At 43.8% G+C, this 20,880-nt stretch overlaps 1 protein-coding gene and 1 long non-coding RNA gene across 32 annotated transcripts in view; one reads left to right on the top strand and one right to left on the bottom strand.

Moving 5' to 3' along the window:
• Positions 1 to 16,341, top strand: part of LOC119147883 — a 206,755-nt gene extending 190,414 nt beyond the window's left edge. For 10 of the 30 annotated variants that reach the window (XR_005104204.1, XR_005104202.1, XR_005104196.1 and 7 more), the window contains 2 exons: positions 4,225 to 14,090; positions 14,888 to 15,161. This is a non-coding gene — a long non-coding RNA (uncharacterized LOC119147883). The other 20 variants (XR_005104192.1, XR_005104194.1, XR_005104198.1 and 17 more) reach the window with 20 other exon arrangements.
• The window catches only part of GRM7 (glutamate metabotropic receptor 7), a 304,155-nt gene continuing 299,602 nt past the window's right edge, over positions 16,328 to 20,880 (bottom strand). For both annotated transcript variants that reach the window (XM_037387351.1, XM_037387352.1), the window contains one exon: positions 16,328 to 17,490. Coding sequence is in view for 1 of the 2 variants with exons in the window: in XM_037387352.1 (XP_037243249.1) it covers positions 17,441 to 17,490 (50 nt within the window). In the remaining variant the exon portion in view is untranslated. The remainder of the gene's footprint in view (positions 17,491 to 20,880) is intronic.

The raw sequence follows: 20,880 nt of genomic DNA, 5'->3' as shown, positions 1-20,880 counted from the left end.
GCAGTCTGACTACCCCTGAAACTCCTGGTACAGTTACTGCGTGGTTATGTAGTGGTTTGGTTGAAGTAACGAGGAATCTCTGTAAAGTTGGACCTGATGTGCCCTGTCACATTGAAGTTTAGTTTTTAGAAAGAAGATGTGGTTCTAGCTAAGTACAAGATGTTTTATGGTTTTGCTTTCTTAAGTTACCTGTTGGGGAGACCTGAATGTAGGTGTGCGTGTACTCGTATAGCTGTGAACCGCAACATAACCCCCCCGTTCAAGGGGGTAGCCTTCTTAGCATCCCGAATGCATCATGAAATATGATACAAAATAAGCATTATGTGGCTGCTGTGCTGAATCTTATTTAGGCAAATAGGAATTTAGCTGTTTTCCTCCTACCTTCCTTTCCACCTAGAAAAACAGAATACAGTTATACAGTGTCAGCAGTTTCTCCTGCCGTGGTGGAGCAAACTGTGGGATTTCTGACCTTAGATTCTGTGTTTCAGTTCCAAGATTACTTTTTTTAGAAATTCTCCTTAGTTGCTTTTTTTCCTCCTTATGTATGTAGTATTTGTCTTTTGTTTGGTTGGTTGGTTTTGTTTGGTTTTTTGGGTTTTTTTGGTCAGATAGAAGCAATTCATCAGCTTCAGTTACGTTATCTTTGTGAGAGGAATTTTGAGGTTTTTTTTGTTTTTTTTTTTTTTTTATTTAAGTGGATTTGCTTTACAGTTCTCATCTGGTCACCTTTTGAGCACCATGGCATCTTTGGTCTCTCCTGATTTCTTCTCTTGGGCAGATTTGAAAAGTACCAGCTGTGAAAATAGTTACCTTCAAATTTGCAGACAACAGATCTCTGCATGCTGTTCCTGTGTGTCTGCCTTTCTCACAGGGATTTTTGTGGGGGCAGCGAGGAAGAGGAGGACTCCTCAGCAGCCAGCCCTCACCCATGCCAGCTGCTCAGCTCACATCCTTGAAATTCTTGTCAATCCAACTCAGGCTTCCCAGGAGGTGGTAGGAAAAAGACAGGCATTGGGATGCTGTGATACTGAGAGTGTATCAGAAGAGGCTTTATGTTCTGAAGATAAAGCTGTTGCAGGATGAAGGACCCAGGGCTCAGCACAGCCCCCCATCGTGGCTGCACGGGCTCACTGGGAAGGAGCGACCTTGCAACTAGAGAAATGTCTCAGTCATAGAATCACAGAATGGTTTGGGTTGGAAGGGACCTTAAAGACCATCTAGTGCCACCCCCCTGCTGTGGACAGGGACACGTTCACTAGAGCATTGCTCAGGGAGCAGTGTGGAGCGCAGTTCTGCTGTCTTCTCCTCCACCAGCTCTCACAGCAGTGCACATGGGAAAAAAGGAGCCTAAACTGTCTGCTCCGGTATTACAACAGGCTTAGTTGTCCTGTCGGGGCAATGGATAGCTATTGCAAGGCAAACAAGTCTTCCAGTTGCCCCCTGTGGCAACCAGGACCCAGCACTTGAAGAAAGCCACAGGACAGAAGTGTTTACATGGGTATGGAGCTCTCTCCTTCCCTCCTAACCCTCATTTGCAGCTTTGGCTAGCTTCCAGGCATCGATCCCTGGGCTTTTAGCTACACATCGGCTTTCAGAAATATGAACTCTTTATTCTTCCTCCTGTGTTCACAGTAACGTGGGTGGAAAGCTGTCCCTCCTCCGGGTGTAGTTGCTGGTATCCCCAGGGACAGTGGAAGCCCCTCCATGTGTCACAGGGCACCTCACTGGGCTGAGCTTTAGGTGGGCTTCCGTCAAGTACTCCTGAAACTCCTAAAATAAACCACGCTTGGTTATCTGCTCATTGATGGGTGAGCTCTAATGAAACAACAGAGCGCTATCATGCAGATATGTTTGCTTTGGTCTGCTTTTCCCAAGTTCCATGGAACACCTTCCTTCCATCTGAGGAAACCTCTGGAAAAAGCCTACTGATGTGTGTAAAACACTCAAAGTAGAGCAAAGAACATGGAAACACTTGAAAAGGAAGTTGTTAGCTTTCTATGAGTGAGTTAGTAGTATTAGGTAGTATATTATATGAATGGTTATATTCAGAGAAGGTTTTGTGTAGGTCACAGCAAATAAGGCCTGGGGCTCATGTTGAATGATGTGACTAAAATGTGGGAAGGTTGCTAATTAAGTTATACTGCCCTGCTAGAGCCTTTTGGGGAAAACGAAATAGTTTATGCTAACACCTAATTGAAATTAAAGGACGTCTAATACTGTATTAAGGGGACCAGCTAAGGTTGTACAACCAACCTTTGGTTACTTCCAAAGCTCAGTGATTTCTCCACTATGTCAGCATCCTTCAGGGCAGCTTTCTCTGTGACACGTAATGTTTAGTGTGTTAGTAAATATACAGCATTCTGTGGGCCAGCGGTTGCACACACTCACAGCCACAGAGCTGTGTGTAAGTACGGATCAAAGTTGAGGAAACTTACCAAGAGAGCGAATTATCAAAGCAGCGGTGAAGTGGGACTTCAGCAAATGATGGGTGTTGTTGAGTGAGTGTGTTTGTGTCACTCACGGGGGCAAGGACTGATGGATCAGCGTGTAAGGCTGGTGTTTCGCTTTATCCAGGTGCTGTGCCCAATATCTTGTGCCCTCCTCAATAAATTTGTATACATCCTTGCCCTCTAGTGTCTGCATTTTGTACGTCACCCTCGCTTAGTCTGAGTAAACATGCCGGTCTATGTATGCCTGTGTGTGTAAGGACACACGAGGTCTGGTTTACTTCATTGCTCGGTGTGCTGCTTATTTCCAGATACGAAGGTAAGGACCAGACAATGGTACCGTGATCAAAAATGATTGAGAAATTTCTGGAAAATTCTCCTTTCTAAATGTATTCCTAAATTGCACTTTCTTTTTCTTTCTCATAGTCTACCTTTTGGTTTCTATGTGTCTACAGGTAGATATTATTGGATAGGTGTCTCCATGCACAGCTTTGCCAAGAAAGTGTGCTTGGTGGGGTCCTCTTTAGAGGCAGACAGCTCTGTTGATGAGCTGTGAACCCTGAAAAATGTCATGACTTAAAGCTTGAAGGCTGCAGTCTTTTCCTTACCAGGTGTGCTTTAGTCATTGGTCATCACGTATGTGGAAAACCTTGCCCTTTGAGAGTTGCCTGTAAGTGTGACCCGCTGTGTGGTATGGATCCCTGCCCTGGGGACAGCTGACTGCTCAGTGCTGTCCGGTTGGCACTGGCGACTATTTGAGAAGCAAAAAGTTACCTTTCAGGTTGTTATTAACCCCTTGAAAAGGCTGCAGAATACTTCCAACGCCAGAATGTGCTGCAGAGAAGAAAAGCAGGTCTCCCTGAAAGCAGCCCTCTGTAAGAAGGAGCCGCACTGCTATCCCCGTTAGGCTGAGTGCAGGGGTGGGCTGCGGTGTATCGCTGTACTCCAGGTTTGTTAAAAAACGATGCATCTGAAGTTTTCATTACAAAAGTACTCTTGATTTTCATGTTTTCCTCCCCTTTCCTACAGATTGCTAGGTTTTCCTGGAGTTCATTTGCTCCAGTTTCCTACCAGAATGGCACAAAGCGTGAAGCTGAAGGCTCTGTAAATCCCCCAGTTGTTACGGTACCTGTTGAGGATGATCGCAGCCTTGAAAGCTGGGGCTGAACAGCATGTGGCAGCCAGGGAGCTGTAATATTTCTGTGATTTACTGCGTTGTTTCCGAATAAACTACAGCTATATACAGATGCAGATAATACATGCACACATAAAGTCATCATACACCTACGGCTACTATATATATAAAAGACAGAACAGTGTGCCTTATAAAATACAGTGTCTTGCTGAAAAGGGAAAGGGAAAGGGAAACTCAAGTGAAGGAAAACAAAATAAAAATAAGTCTTGGAGAGTTGTAATATCACCTTTGGAAGAGTCAATATTTCTCTCCCAGTTGGCTTGTCAGCTGTATCTACTTAATTTCATCTTCTGATCTAAAAAGGTAGATATGTTTGTGGGAGAGAAGGGTGTGAAAATGACAAGAGAGGGATGAATCAGTCTAGGTGGAGAAACTGAAAAGCTGTGTGTGTAGAAAGTGGGTTTTGTTCCAACTTAGATCTGTCTTTCCCTAAGCTAGTGCTTTCATTGTTAAGAAATCTGGAGTGTTCATGAATAATAAGAAGAACAAGGTACAAAAGGTAAAAAGTCCCTTGCAGCTGCCTAGTGTGATTTATTCTGTAAACAGATGACATAAACCACATATATTTGTTTATCATTACAGGCCTTCCCGTTGGTTTTGGTTCCTTATCTATGAAAGATCCCAAGACAAGTGGAAGCATTTTCCAGAGACTTCTAGCATGAGAGGGTACCAGCCCAAGCAAGCCCCTCCTTGGACCTCTCGTCGGCACTGGGCTGGCTGCGCTGTACTCCACGGCAGCGTGCCAGCCCGCACTCAGCGAGGGGTGAAGGCAGGCATTGGCTGCAAGGTCTGTGTGGCTTCTCAGCATCTGCATCCTCTGTGAGTGTAACAGCCTGCAGGCACTGACTGGTGCACATCATACTTCTTTTGGTTTTCCTCTGTAAAACCCTGCGGGCTTTGAAAATGTAGTGCATGTCATTCATCCTCTGACATTTGGTACATTTGGTATATGAATTTAGCGAGCATGGCTCTCTATGAGCCATATACCCCATACACATATGCTTCCCTGTCATTCAGTTTTTCCTCCTTTACCATGTGAATATTGTAGATCTTAATTTTTTTTTTGCTGCAGTTTCAAATCGTATTTACTTGACAGCACATCATTTGCTTACTTAATCAGCAGACACCATCTTCCAGCCTTCACACAAGAGATGAAACTAAGAAGTATTTTTAGGACAAGGAATGCTTCTGAAGTAGCAATTAGAGTGTTGGGATCAACTTCACAAAGTAAACGGGTAAGCAGATGTACATGGAGGCAAATATGCTTGTGAGGAAATGTATTTTGTGCTTTGCATGCTTCTGTATCTCACAATCATTCATCCTCTACAACAAGACTGAACACTCGAGACAAATCTCCATCATAAAAAGTGATACGTGAAAAGGCTGTATCAGGGGTGCCGATGGCCCAGGTAGTCCTCTTCTACCAAGATGCAGCTCTGGCCTCTATGAAATCCAAGTTAATTCACTGTACTGTTTATAGCATTTTTGGTTGTCTTTTCCTTACTTGTGTATCGTTCCAGTTTCCCCACGTAAATAACATCTTAAGCTTATGTGTGGCTAAGAAGGATCCTTGCACTGATGGGAATCCTGAAAAGAGTATGCAAGCACCAACCAGAAGACATGAAGAGGCCAGAAATATTCCTCCTCTTCCTTAGCAATGCTCTGCTGCCTGGCTTTTAATGCCCTGGTTTTTAATCTCTACCAATTTACTAACCCTCTTTTCTAGGCACTGGAGAAGGCACATGCAGGATAAATTATCTGCTCCAAAGCCACATGTGAAAGAGCAGATACAGGATTATACCAACTGAAAAGTTAGAGCAAGCCTCTCTTATCTTATGATTTAATATAGTAGGAGACAGTCGTTTCTATAAGTTAAAAAGCAATAGATTGAGATACATTCATCACAGATTAACTGAATTTCTTCCTTGAAGGGGCTCATTGGAATGTATGTGATGTTCATTGTTGTGTGAGATGCTGTTTAAAACTTTTAACAACAAGATAAAAGCTTGTGACTAGGAGAAAGAACTGCTGTCATTGCTGGATTTAATAAATCTTTGGCTGGGACAATAAGCCTGTGATAAAGCCAGACAAAGCCTATTGCTTAGAAGTTATTTTGGCAGGTGGAAAGGAAAGACATTCTGTCATTGTGGTTTGGAGCCGTGCATATCCCTGAGCATGCTAAACCCTTGCTGGGGTCCCCGGGGAGGAGGCAGAAGCTTTGTCTGTCCCTGACGGTGATCATGGACTTGCAGAGTGGCTGGGCTGGAAAGGACTGCTGGAGTCTACCCAGTCCCATGCTTAAAGCTGGGCTGGCTAGAGATGGCCGGATGCTCAGGACCGGGTCCAGTTGGGGTCTGAGTATCTCCAAGGATGGAGTCTCCAGTCAGCCCAGCCGGCTGATCTCCATCCTCCTGCAGCTCCCTTGTGTGGTGGCACAGGTCCCCAACAAGGGTACATGTCTGGCAGTCATGGAGCCCATCAGAAAGCCAAAAACATGGAACAAAATAAGGCTTGGAGCTGTGAACCATAAAGTAGTCCCCTGTTTTTTTTATTCTTCCCATGCCCAGAAAAATTACGCATTCTTTGAAAGAGAAATTGTATATTTCTTCTGAATAGACTGGGTTTCTTTAGACACCATCTTGCCAGTTTATCCTCTAGTGCTGACAATCTAGCCACATACACCAAAAAGTTATAAGAATATTTATCCACCTAATAAACTAGAAGCTCACAGATGGTGTAATTAAAAGGTGAAAGAACCTAAAGTCTTTGGAATTGAAGCATTTAGGTAGAATGTTCTATCATTGGGTACAATTGTTAAAAAACTAAGTCCCATCAAAAATCTCCAGTTTGCATTGAGTTTGTTAGATACAAAGAACTATGAGCTAAGAGCTGATATGAAATTGACATCATTAATTCTTCAGGAACATTTCAGATTTGTCTTCAGTGCTAATGCAGGTCTGAGATGGACCTGTGCAAGAGGATGCCTCAATTTCCATCAGAGACATCGCTGCTTCTGTCACATCCATGAGGAATGAATTAGCCGCTGCTTAAAACAGAAATCCGCAGTAGACAAAATAGAAGAGGTATGTATATATACCGTATGTATAGAGATATGTACAAAATGTATATATGTGTTTATGTTCACTTTCATTTCTGTATGTTAAGACTCAGAGTGAAATCAGGCAGCATAAGATAGCTCTGTGGCTTTGGGACACTGGAAAACAGTTTCTTCTGGCTATGTGGCTTGATCCCCTGGTGTCTAAGGAGGAATTTGGACATTTTTCCCTGTAGTTGAGACATCTTTAGAGCAGCATCTTCCCACACCCCCCGCTGCCCTGCTGCCCTCACATCCTTGCCTCAGCAGAGGCGGTTGCAGCCTCTCCATCAGCCACCTGTATCTGTGAGCCCCCTGCCTGCATTCAGACTTTTGCAGATGTGGCTGTGACGTTGCTGTAAGCTTGCAGACCCCGTTGCTCGGTGAGAAGCCGCAGGGCAGCGTGACAGGGGCAGCATCTCCCCGGCACAGAGCGCCAAGGGGCCGCTAACCTGTAGCGTCGCATCCCCATGGCTGCAATTACACAGGGAGCTGTGGCAGCAAACACAATTATCGCCTAACAAACCTTAAACAAAGAGCTGATTCATGCTCTGTTGCCCAGTTATAACACTGTAGCGCTAATTGAGAATTGCAGCTAACCAGCCACCAGCACTGCGCTTTCCTTCCTGCGCCACCCTGAGCGCCAGGCGCTTGGTGGAGTCGGGGACACGTGGCTGGCCTCCCATGCTGAGTAATCCTTCACAAATCATTTGTTACCGATGGTACAGGACTTCCTATTGGTCAGGTAAAATGTCGAACTTTACCCCTTCCAACAGTTAAGAATTAGAGAAGAAAATTGCTGTTTGGCAGCACGTCCGTACCTGCATGTGGGTAGTAGAGAGGCCGCTGAGGGACAGCCTGGATCAAGTGCAAAGGGAATTACAAAAAGTTTTTTCTCTAAAAAAAACAGTGTTGTTTTCCTTAGGTGAGGGTTAGAAGTAAGAACTAGGACCTGCTGAACTCCATGGGACACAGTAAGTGACACTTTATGATGGATGGAGTCATAAGATTAGGTTAACTAAAGATTTTTATAGCAGCTAATGGGTTCAGAGAAATAGCTAAAGCTACTCAAATACATTTTGCACAGACCATTAGGCTGCCAAGAAAACCCATTTGCTGGCTGAATAGCATCAACAGTCCACGTGTTATTCACATTGTATAAGTACTATGAGATGAATTACATGTAAAATTAATTTCACTGTTGAAGAAGGAACTGGGACAAGAAGTCACATTTTGGTAAGTTAATGAAATTAAGTAATTTCTTTTTCGTGTATTTGTAAATGAAAAACAATAGACAAATACATTTCCTACTGTAAATTAAATAGTCCTTAAAAGGAGCTCACCTCTTTAATAAAAGCAGCTTGGCTAGATGAAAATGGCTGGTTGGAAAGGGAGTAGGCAGGACACCGATGAAGTGGTGTTTGCAGGAGTGCTGTATTTTGCATTCAAGGGTTAGAGTGGCAAGTTCCTGCTAAAGCAGGGAAGGTTATTTCATTTGCCTTCTGTACTTTCTACTGTTCTGTTTTATTATCATAGAATCATAGAATCATTTAGGTTGGAAAAGACCTTGAAGATCAAGTCCAACCATTAGCGAGCACTGCCAAGGCCACCACTAACCCATGTCCCTAAAGTCCAGCCTGCCCAGATCGTGCTATTAATAGGAATTAGTTGGTACACTTCCTCAAGATCCTCCTGTCTTAAAATTTCATAAACAGACTAAAAGTTAACATTGAGTCACTTATCTATGAGCTAAATGAGTGTTTATGCTTTTCCATATGTTATTGCAGTGCATAAATTCGTACTTCACTAAACACTACCCACATGTACCCCAAAGGATTCATTTTTTTTGTCCTTAACTAACACTTGTTCAACAGCTTGAGTCAACGTGTGAAAAAATTATAAAAGAAGCTGTGGTCTAAAAAAAACCCCGCTTTTTAATGATAGACCTTTAATTTATTGTTGATTAATCTGGGGACGATGTAACCAGTTCTGTCTCTGCCCGCCAGAGGAGGTGTGCCTCTGAGGCAGGGTTTGGGAAAGTGCCCATCTCTCTGGGATGCTCGGGCTGCAGTGAGGTGCCAGCTGCCCCCCTGTGCAATGAGGGTTTATAGTCAATATGTAGGTTCATGGGTTTGAATTCTTACACATCTGAGCATCTTAAGTAAAACACAACCACAATCCTGGTTTTTTAATGGCCAAAAAACCCGTAAATACACCTTTTTTTTCTGCTTAAGGAAGATTTTTACAGTCTTTGAAGGACAACAGCAGCATCAGGAAAGAGAAAAGAAAAGCAAACTCTTTGCTTAACAACACCCTTGATGCATCTTTGTCAGCAGGGACTGAACCTGGCACTTTGGAGCTGAAACTGTCAGCACCTGCCCAAGCTGAAGAATAAAACCTGACAGCACGGTCACAGTAATGTGATCCACCCCTGCAGCCCGCGGCGGAGGGCCAGTGTCACCCAGTGGGAGCAGGATGTGTGCGTGTGTCCTTGCAGACTCTGGACCGTCCTGAAGACAGCAGTGCTGCTAAGGTCAGCTTTCCAAGCGAGTGGCGAGTGGTCTCCTCTTCCCGTTCTCTCTCAATTACTTTAGCACGGTGAACCGGGGACCTGATGCAAGCACTTAGCTCGACATACTGCTGTGGCATCACTAGATCAGGGCACGGTGAGCAGCGTTTTTTGTCTCCCATCATCACCATGTCAGAGAGAAGCAAGGCTTTGGTGTGCAGGAAGCTGGCAGGCATCGCCTTGCTTGCCTCATTCCCTTGCCCCAAATCCATACGTGACAGAGTCCCACAGTGGCCTGAAATAAATGATCCGTACTTAGAAGTAATTCCTGCTGGCTGTAAGTAAACATTCACCATCTTGGCTTTAAATAATGCTAGAGAAAAATCACCATCATTAATATTCACTATATGATTTAGCTGTCTACAGAATGAATAAAACAAGAGTAATAATCCAGGAAAAAAAGGGATATGCATCAATTTTTATGAATTATTCTGAAAAGGCAGTCTTTTATATCGGCATACTGTTAAACTAAGAGGGATTGTGCATGGAAGCATGTAATCCTGTATGGTATACACTTAATGGTGAAGGTATAGGAAAGAGGGTGGCAGAATGTAAGACACATCCTGGCATACAGAGATGAACAGACCAAGCTGTTTTAAGTCTTAAAGCTGATGACCATGGCTCCCAAGATAGGAAAATGATTCTCAGACCAACGTTGCACCCTTTTGTAGGCCTATGCTTCCATGCCACCCCATCTATGCCTTGAAGAAGCCTGTTGAGGCCAGAGGCAGCACCGTCTGATGTGGGCTGGCTGCACTGACTGCATCCTTACCTGTGGTTCCTACTGTGGAGGCCCTGAGGAAGGACGGTGTTCATACAGGAATTCGGCAGGTTTGCAGACCAGATTTTTGTCTCCATGGGCAGGAGGGAGCAGCACCCACTGTCTTCCTTGGCCACGGGGCTTTGATGTTCTCCTACAGCTACCAAGGTAGGATTTTGGATCCCCCTGTGAACGCCTTCCAGGAGGGTGTTGTCTGACCTGTAGTTGCCAAAGCAGATGAGATACTTTCCTCTGTCTTCTTTTTGCAGTTGTAATGATTCTTAACTACGTAACCAGGGCTCAGATGCACCTTGTAAGTCACAGGCTTTCTTTCCCCCTATTTTTTCGGAGCATGCCTGGGGCAGTGCCCACAGCTCCCACACTAGGGAGCCCCGGGGTCAGAACCAGCACTGTAAAGCTGCTGTTTGATGATGTAGCGGCAGTGGAGCAGGGACTTGGGACTTTGGAAGGGCTGGTACTACTGTGTTCTTACATGACGTGAGCAGAACAGCCCCACCATGCTCCACCTGCACACTGTTGGCAGGTTTCTGGAATCCAACAAGATTTTACAGGGAACAGTTGCTTCATCTCAAAATGGCTTAAAGTGGTTACCTGGTACCCATGGAAAAAAGCTAAGATCTACTCAAGATCTGATCAAAATGTAAAATAAATTAATAAACAGAAACAGACAAGAGACCACAGAAAACCTGGGGGTTTGTGCCGCAGTGTTTTAACACTTTTACGCCACCGTATTGCAGAGCCTGTGCTGACTTGGCACTGATAGATCTGAGGGCTGGGAAGTTGCTGGCGTGGGAGGATGGAAGCTGGTTTTCCCAAAGTCCAACTTACGCAGCCAGTTTACCCACTGAAGCCACCCCCTGCCCACGTAAAAGCTAGTCTTTACCAGTGCCGTTGGTACAGGCGTCTTTTCTGTGTGTGTGTGTGAAGGAACTGTTGGCATTTCAGTCAGGAGATCAGAGCCAGCCCTGCCGCAGCATGCCCTGCCCGCAGGGAGCGCGGCCGGGGAGCCCAGCCTGCTGCCCCGGTGTCTGACTGACCGCACAGCTGAGCCATTCCTGCCTGAGGGATTGCAAGCAATTTTCTTTTATCCTTGCTGAAAATGGCTCATTTTTAATCTCATTATAATATTCATAATATAATCATAATATTCATAATATTTAGAGTCTTCATAATAGAGTCTAACAAATGTTATACACTGGCAGTATTGTATGTGGATTATTGTCCTTTTCAGCCATCTGCCCACAGATGTCCGGATCTCCAGCCTTTTCTACCACTTACCTCATGACATCACTAGTGTGTCTGTTTAATTACCTGCTGCCATTGGTCAGGTTCTTTTACACCCACATTGCACGGTGCTGGGAACATGCACCTACTTCCTCTCCTGATCCTAAGAAGCAGAATTGGGCTTTTTGTTCCATGGATTGCAGGGACTGCGTATGGTGCTAATAACGTGATGGAGATGGTGACAGGTGAGGCAAAGAGAGATGTAATAGACTGATGACTAAGTGTTCCATCGACAAAAACGTATTAATAATTGAAAATAAATGACCACACATGCCTCTGCTTCCAGGGAGAGGCATGATGCCAGCAACGTGTCCCCTGTCTCCCTTTCCCCTGCAGCCCGACTGCCCCCTCCTCACCGTGGTATCTCTTGGCCTGGCAGCCATCAGCACTGCTCCTCTGGCTGCTGTTTACATAGCTCACCTTACATCTCAAATTGGGACTTTTTTTCCTTGGTCCTGATGACCAAGAGGGACTTAAAGGCATTGGCATGTGCTGCTCATCGGTGTAAAATGCAGCCTATCTCTTCTGAGTGAGCTCCAGCAGGAGTTAGAAGGGAAAGCTGGTACTGTTCCCTGTAGGTCCATTTTCTGTAGAGGGTCTATTTTTGGGTTTGTACATTATATGCAGCCAAGTATACTACAGGCATAAAAAAACTGGAGGAAAAAAAAAAGTTGAGATCATTCTTAAGGAGAAAAAAAGAAAAAAAAAAAAAAAAAGAGTACTCCTCTTGGGCTGCAAAAAATAATAGTTACTGAAAATAAAACAGCTACTGAAAATAAATGTTTGGTACAAATAAAAAACTTGGTGGCTGTATGGAGAAAGCAATCAGCAAACCGACATCTTTGAAAATAAATGCACTGCTATGCACAAGCGGTTAGCAATGGTAGTTAAGGCAGTTTGACCCCTGCCCTGTCTGGAGTTCTTGGATTTACTGACCATGATTCAGGGTAAAATAACTTGGCTAAGTGTGATGCTGCACTGCTGCTGCTGCCCCCCTTATGCACGGCTCTCCACAAGGACCCATGCAGGCACAGGGCTCGTGGCCCCGCAGGCTGTGCACCGCAGCGGATGGGCAGCCTGCCCTGGAGCCCACCATTTTTGCCATATAATTCTTAACAATTTGATGACTTAGTGCCTAGGAAGCCATCACACAGAAAGGCTTTGCCGAACTGCTGGCAGGAGTGAAGATACTCCTCTTAGCAGGTATTGCCGGAGAGATGCCAGAGACCCAACACGTGTCCCTCCCAGGAAGCTGAGTGCGTCCCACGGTGAGTACTTGAGAGACCACAAATAACAGGTTCAAATGCAGCAACTTGCCTCCCATAACCCTTCTTCCGTCTTTCCCTCAGTTAATATTAAATAAAGCCGTGACGACTGGCAAGCTGACAGTAAAACAGGGAATTGTAGCTGGCAGCCCCAGATGTGGGAGGTGTAAGTTCACATCTATTTCCTCCAGTGTGGGCTGAAGGTGAATAGCTGATAGAATCCAGCTCGTGGGTCACAGCACAAATCTTATGGGACTCTGGCTTTTGTAACTTTGTGCGTGCAGCCACCCTCAATGTACTCAAAACTTGTGTTTTTGAATTAGTTTTGGAAAAGGCCAGGGACGGTGAGGGCTGGTGGTGTAATTCTGCCTGCATGGGAGAGAAAGGCAAAGCATCTGAGCTGGGTGGAAGCAGCGTCTCACCCCCTCAGCTTTTCTTAGTTTATTATTAATAATATTAATTATGCCTGTAGCACAAAAAGTAATTATCAAAATATTTTCCTAAACATCCTATCAAAAAGACTGTTTACCAAAAAACACTCAACTGTATTAAAGCCTTTTAAAAAAGCTCTTAGAAATTAATAAATACGTTTGATTTGTGCTTTTATGGATGCACAGATTCTGTACATGGAAGCATTAAAGTGCATTTAATTATATATAAAGGCAATTAATGTCACAAATGAAGACTAAGCTCTGACTCAGCCTAAATAATTGTCATTATCTATCATATAGCATGCCCAGAAAGCTTATGTCTGTGATGATATTTATGAACAATAAACTTGGTGTTAACATACCAAAACCATTTGCGTATAATTCTGACTAAATAGTAAATGACAACAACCCCCCCCCCAAAAATCACTCCCATTCTTCATTTTTTCCTAGCATAATCACATAGGCATTTTTTACAGTATGTTCATCAGTTACAAAATGCTTCTTGAGCACATGCTATAGGTGACATGCCAGAGCCTGACCGAGTGTGAGTACGTGTGCGAGTAGCTGCTCTGCCGCCCTGTGTTGGCAGCACCGCCAGGCAGTCGGGTGGTTTTTCCTGTGACCAGGGTGGCTGAAGCTCTGCCAGGTGAAGGACAGCTTCCCATGGAGGTGCAGAGCCTACCGTCACCTCTCACTCGACATACACCTACCCAGGTAATCCTCTCTCTGCTCTGTACAGCCTGAGATCTCCATGCTAGAGACAGCTTTACTTTTACATGTTGGGGTTTTTTTTGCAGCACTTTGACTAACACAAGCTTGTGGTTTTGTTGTGTGTGTGTGTGTGGGGTTGTTTGTTTGTTGGTTTTTTTTCAGTTTTTTCAGGTGGGAAATTCCATCAGCTTTCCTTGTCCAACCTTGGTCCTTCTTACTCATGAAGCGCCCCATCACTGACAGCTGCCACCGACATGACATGAAGCACTCTAACGCCAAGGGCCAGTGACACTCGCATCTGCTCAGTTCCCAGGTACACCACCACCTCCCCAGGGACCAAACCCAGTGCCGTCATACCAGTGTGTAGTCAGCGGGTAATAAGATGTATGAAAACAACAGTAACGCTGCACTGATGCTAAGTGCAGCCAATTGTAAACTAAAGGACTCTAAATGGAGCTAAGGACTCTTGTTTTTGTTGTTTAAAAATGTGCTGTGTGGGTGTAATAGCATGGTGTAGCTTGTGGAATAAAAAGAATGATCAACAGTCTACAATGCAACATCTTCACCTTGTAGAAGCTGTTCAAACAGTGCCTTGCTGGTGTCCTCAGTGACTCACTTCAGGTTTAATACATGTTTAGAGCAACAGAGCCAATTCACAAATTTACTAATGCGTTTATATTATTAAATACCAAAATTAATGCATAACTATTTTAGTACAACCAGCATGACTGCATATTAATTAGAAATTACATATGTTTTTATATATATGCATTTCTGTAAGTTTATATATGTGTGTAACATGGTTATCTATATGTGGGGATATATACATCTGTATAGAGTTATCAACGTACTTTATCATAGTTGGGTATAATCCAGATGTATGGGTACAGGGCTGCTGCCTTTAATGCCACACTGTGTGTGGCGAAGCCGTCGGACGCTGGTGGCACACTCAGCTGTCCCAGCGGAGGAGCTGTGACGGCTCACACTGCGCGGGCTGCGGCACACACCAGTGGATGACACAGATCAAAGCGAGCAGATTCTATGTAGTACTTTGATACATGAAAATATTTCTCGGGTTTTCATGCCTTCTCAATTTACTTACTTTTTCAGGCAGTGATCAAACTAGAAAGCCGTTCAGGATGGATGAATCATTTAGGACTGACCTGAACTAACGGAGTAGAGAGCTTTGATGCTGGTTCTGTGCACTTTCAGAGGATATTTGGCCCCAACTGCAGTCAGATGTTAACCCACCAGCCAGCCAACCTTTAACAAACAACACAGCTCATGAACCAGAGGCTGGTGGTTGCTACACGCAATCAGTGTGAGAGTGGGTACGTGCATGCCCACACATGCCTCAAAAAATAAAATAAGTAGGAAAATTAAAGGCTCAGCTTTTATTCTCTGTTGGATCTGATACAACATGAGCTGGGAGAAGACATTAAAAAAAAACCCCACCACACACACCCCAAAACTGACACCACTCCCTCCCAACAGCAGCATTTCCTCCTGCCACCTCCTTCCCCACTTCTCCAAAGAAAGTGAAAACAAGCCAACAAATCATTTTTTTGCCTTTTCAGAAAAAAAATTGGTGTCTTTGAGCAAGAATCAGTTTGATGGGCACATACTTGCTTAGCCCAATGCTGGCTCTGTCCTTGTGTTTATGGGCAGTATAGAGAAAAAAGGAAAATGTTGCAGAGCCTCTGCCTTCATTATTTGTTGGGCTGATCATTTGTTTCTCGCTAACAAAGCATTTACTTGGGCAGAATTACATCGTTTGTCTGCTGTAATTCATTATTAGATCGATGACTATTAAAACAACAACAGGAAGGCCTTGCAAACATCTCCCCAGCCCCCATGCTTGCACGCCTCAAGAGTCACTCAAGGTCTGACATGGAAGTCTTCATCACTATGCACTGTGGCCCATGTTGCAGCTGTCAAATTTTCTTTTGATGCTGATTAACTTCATCAGTATAATTGATCAAGTTGTCTAGAGAAAATGGGAGGCTAAATACTTTCCAAAGTAATCTTCACATTGCACCCAAACCGCTGTTACTATGCCAAAGGCAGCGTGCAGGTGCCGTGCTGCAATTGGAAAGAGTCTCCTCTCACCTATTCCCTAAACTTTTCCCTTTCCCCACCCCCCACAGCTCACTCAACACTTGCCTGGCAGATTGACTTTGATTAGTTCATTTAATTGCATTCTGGTGTGCTACTGAACATAATAACCTTCAAAGTCATAAGAAGACACAACAGCTGAAGGCAGCTTTGGAGACCATCAAACGCAGACAGAAGGGCTTTGTGCAACTGCACTTTGGCTTTTGGCGGTTGGTGTAGTTCCCAGTGCTTACAAAGACACTTTCTCCCCTTGCAGTTAGTTTCCAGCTTCCTCAAAACCTTTTCCAGTCCTGCTCTTTGTGCACAAAGGCTGAAGTAGCTCTGCATTGGGGTTTTGGATGTCCACCTCTGAGAAGATCATCGAAACAAACTTTAGTCACAAGGGGGAAGGGGGAGGGAACAACTGAAAAAATATATTTATTGGAGTAAATAAAAAAAAGTTAAACAAATCCTTTATTGATACATTCTTGGATAATATCACAGGATCGAGAGAATGGAAAGGAAGGGAGGAGTTTGCGGCAAAGATTGGTTTCACTAAATTGGCACATAAGCAGCAATATTAACGAAATTACTTATTACAAACAGTATAAAACATACATGCTTTTTTTAAGTCCTTATCACACTGGTCAATCATGATGGGGCATCAACAAAGAAAAAAATCTCAAGACATGTAAAAGCCATATTCTTTCCTCCAAATATCATAAGAATTATTGAAATTATTGCAAAATAGTCATATACCTTAAATAAAATAACAAAATAGAACACAAATACAAATATCAAACATAAATTATTAACATGTACCATAAAATACATTACTGGCATGCATTCCAAATATCAAGACCTCTACTAAAACTCAGCAAAAATCCTTCCTGCTTCCTCTGCAGCCCATCAGTGGTGAACGGGGGGACGGGGGGGACGAGGGACGGGACTAACTTCGCCAGCACAGTTTTTGGTCTTTAAATTCTTTTTTTCTTTGTTTAGTTAAAAAAAATACTGTATATGGATTGCAGTGATACAATAGTACTCATACAAGTCATGTTCATAGGTCTTTTAAATCCTTAGTTGATGTGCTAAGTCTGAGAGAATCGGGCCTCAATGAAACTGTGCATTCAAAAAACAAACAGTGACCTCGAAACAACATGGATGGCAATATGCAAAAATCCTCACAAACTGTACAGAAAGTTCAAAAACTTGCAGTCTGGAAGTACATAGAAAGACAGAATTAGCCCCTTAAAGTCCTTGTAGCTGGATGCAGCCTGCCCCGGGGAGCTGTTTCTCCCATGCCGCGCCTGGCCCGGCGGGCACGGCGGTTCCTGCAGCCGGAGCGGGTCCAAGGCCACGGCCAACGGCAGTGACGTACTAAGCCCAGAGCGATGAAGGATATTTCAGGGAGCAGCCGTTGGGAGCGCGGGGCTCCTCTCACGCTTTCCCGCAGCATCGCCGTGCCCTCGCTCCCCCCGGGGCGGACACCCCGCGGCTCGGGAGGAGTTCTGCGCTAGCGGTGGATGAAAATCCTCACCCGTCCTCTGCCCCACGTGGCAAAACACACTAGATAACCAGGTTGTTATAACTGACGTACTTCTTTTTTGCAGCAGGGCCTGAAAGAAAACCAGAGAATGGTCAGAAACACCGACAGCCAGGGCCCCTCGGGAAGGGCTGGCTGCTGGTCCGGGAGCTGCGGCTGCAGGCAGGGATGCGCGGGGGCTCCCGCATCCCGGTGAGCATCCTCCCTCCGCACAGCCTGTGCTCGCGGACCCGGCTCCAGGCAGCTGGCCATGACATCAGCCAGAGCCGTGTTGCCAGTTCCAGCTATTGCTATAAACAGAACTACTATTGATTGATTTTGTTATACTCTTGCACTCTGTATGACTTCACTGCTGAGGAACCGTAACCACATCCCATTAAAATTTCTTTTTTTAAAAAAAAACCCACAACAGTGACATTCTCTCCAACGCTTAAATCTCCTTGGCTGAACCTGGCTTTTCTCATGGGTAAAGTTATTCTTATGCAAGTTTTATGACTTCTGAGAATTTTTCAATGTGGAGATGAAGCTTTCCTAATTATGACCTTCAAATGAAATCTGTTTGCAAACAGAAATAATTAAAACCAGTCAGTAATGACTTTGTGAGCAACACTACACATTTCTGTCAGTAAAAATTGCAAATATTTGCAGCTGAATAGAAAGCAAAATATCCTGCAATACTTTGAAGCGCTGGCAGATTAGGGACTTATCAACTGATGACATGGTCTCCCATCAGGCACATCAACAAAAACATCACTATTTATATGCAAATTCTGTAACTAGAATGTAACTGCATGTACTGGACTTAGGAGATTTTATATTGAACTGTGTTCCAATGAATACAGAAAAGGCCTTTTCCCACTTACTTCCAAAAAAAAAAAAAAAAAAAAAGAAAGAATGAAAAGTACGTATGCTTTTGGAGTAAAGATTAAAATCTAATATTCTAACTCACTGAGTTACCATGAGACCAGTTTAAGCTAATGGATATTCTCAAAAGGTTACAATTACCAGACATTGCTGTTATTATCAAGTATTCTTAAAAAGCATCTGTGGGTTTTTTGAGTAACTTGGATTCAGCAAAATACATTAATGTGAATCATAATCAGTCATACACAGAAAACCTGAATATATAAACAAACCTGATCCTCAGTGCACGCCCCAGGCAAATATACATTTGGAAGAGAAGAGAAAGGAATACGCTGATTTCTGGGGGCTGCTGAGCTCCACCACTGCCCCGCCCTGGGGGAGCAGAGGTCCGCCAGCCCTCCGGAGCATCCCCCGCCTTGGGGCTGGCCATGAAGCAGTATTAACCAGAGACCACTACCAACTTCTCATGTGGCCTGCTTTTCCGAAACATTTGCTTAAATAAGGACAGGCTCCTCACCAACAATTCAGAATATTTTGAAAGTATAATGCAGGGGAGCACAGTCTAATGTAAGTGGGTTTTTTTTTTTCATGGTGGTCACTATCTTTTTTTACTGGCAAAGACAATTTTACTGCTAGGTATTTTCAAGGCTGCAATTTAAGAACCTCCTGTGTAACTCCAGCACTTTGCAGTGTTATTCTGAAACCCTAATTCAGCTCTTTCACCGTGTTCCCGACCAGAGTCTGATCAATCAAAGCCTGATCCCACGAAACGCTGATCACCTTCAGTTCCTATTAACTTCTCTTGGACGTGAAGGTGTTCAACACATGGCAAGATAAAACTCATTATCCTTCAAGGCTAGACTGCAAATATTCAATAAACTGAGGTATGCTATTAAATGCTGAAGAGAGGTAAAATGCAGCTGGAAAAAAAATGTATCATCAGGAAACAGGTTGCAAAGTAATTACATGTATTATTTTGTGATATACTTCAGCTTTATCCATTACATGCTCCAATTCCAAATAGCAGCAGAATTCCTATGACAGAAAAGGAGATTTTGATACTCTCCACTGCTGGTTCATATCATGTCAACCCCTCTAATGCTCGCAGGGCTTTTACTCTACCTTTCAGCAAACCTGATAATTTTACTTGATGAGTTTTCTCACAAATTCAACCACAGCAGCTCATTTCTCATTTTCAATGTGACAACGAAACACCAGTGCCAAATGAATTTGGCCAAGAAATATTGTTGATAGCATGGACTTCTGTAACCTCTCTGTGAAAAGATGGGCTCCGTGCATCTGAACCTTAGACACTAGTTATCTTTGGCACAGCTCTGCTTTACAAGAATAATGTAGTTGACAAAAGCATCATCCATAATTTAGATAAAATGATCAATAAAAGCTTCATGGTAATTTTAGGAGAGGACAGACAAGCTTCTTTGGTTTTAAAGGCTGTTAGGCCAGAGGAGATCATGTCTCTTGTTATGTAGCTGGTGCATTTTGCAGCTCTGTCCCTGCACTAACTCCGGGAACTGGATGCTCAGCTGATGCATAACTTCCAGAAGCATCCAGTCTTGATTTCAAGACTTCAGGAGACAGCCAGCCTACCTCGATAATGAATCTCTACTGAGTCTCAGCTCATCATTATCATTGGCAATTAGGGCCAGGTATGGATTTGATTTTCTTCAAAGAAATTAATTTACATGAAAATGGGGAATGCTAATGAAACATCAGCATTACCAGAATCCACTATTCTTTAATCCACGATACATGATAGTTCCCTGTTCTTCAAATGGAAAATAGATACCGATCTCATACGCTCTGTTGCTGTTAGTGTTAATGGATGACGGCTTTCCAACAGTGGAAACAGATTGTCCTCTTGCAAATAACATATAAATGTTAATTAATATACATATAATTATGTCAACCTCAGGTGGCCATTGACTTAGATGCACTGGAGGCGGGCCAACAGCTGTGGCATGCAGAATCTGAAATACTGGACTACACCTTCTGTACAGGGACCAGCTGCATCCCCTGTTCCTGAGGTCACCATGCAGGAACAAGCCAGCCACTGGGCAGATGTGGGCTGCTGGCTATTCTTAAGTGCAAACTGCCATGTAGAAAGGAAACATCCTAGATATTGACTGCCTGCATATTTCATATTTGCAAACAGTTGTGCTCTGGAGGCATTTGCACCATATAATTTGCTGGAATAAAGGGGACCTTTCTATTTAGAAAGAGCTTACGTGTGGCTATCAGTGACAAGCGCCCTTTTCCGATAATTAGTGGTGAAGAGCAACAACTCTTCTGGTTAAGAAATTAGTAAGAGGAATACCAAAGAATACAATCTCACATATACAGACAGGACCCCTGTACTGGAAACAGTCTCCAAGGTTCAGTCCAGCCATAGGTAACCACACCACACTCACTTGGCAAGCGGAGTGCAGCACAGGGTTCTGCAGCTCCCATTATTTTGCCTTAACTTTTTTTGCTTGAAAAGAAAGTTGTTTTCTTCACGTTATGGTGGAACCCAGCCTAGGCTGTCACACTTCAGAAAGGTTAGGTAGATCTGCTGCAGGGATGCACGGAGTGATGAAGT

Source organism: Falco rusticolus, chromosome 4, assembly GCF_015220075.1.
Source record: "Falco rusticolus isolate bFalRus1 chromosome 4, bFalRus1.pri, whole genome shotgun sequence".
Taxonomy (NCBI): Eukaryota; Metazoa; Chordata; class Aves; order Falconiformes; family Falconidae; genus Falco; species Falco rusticolus.
The sequence above is the reverse complement of the archived record's forward strand: the minus strand, read 5'-3'. Positions and strand labels throughout refer to the sequence as shown.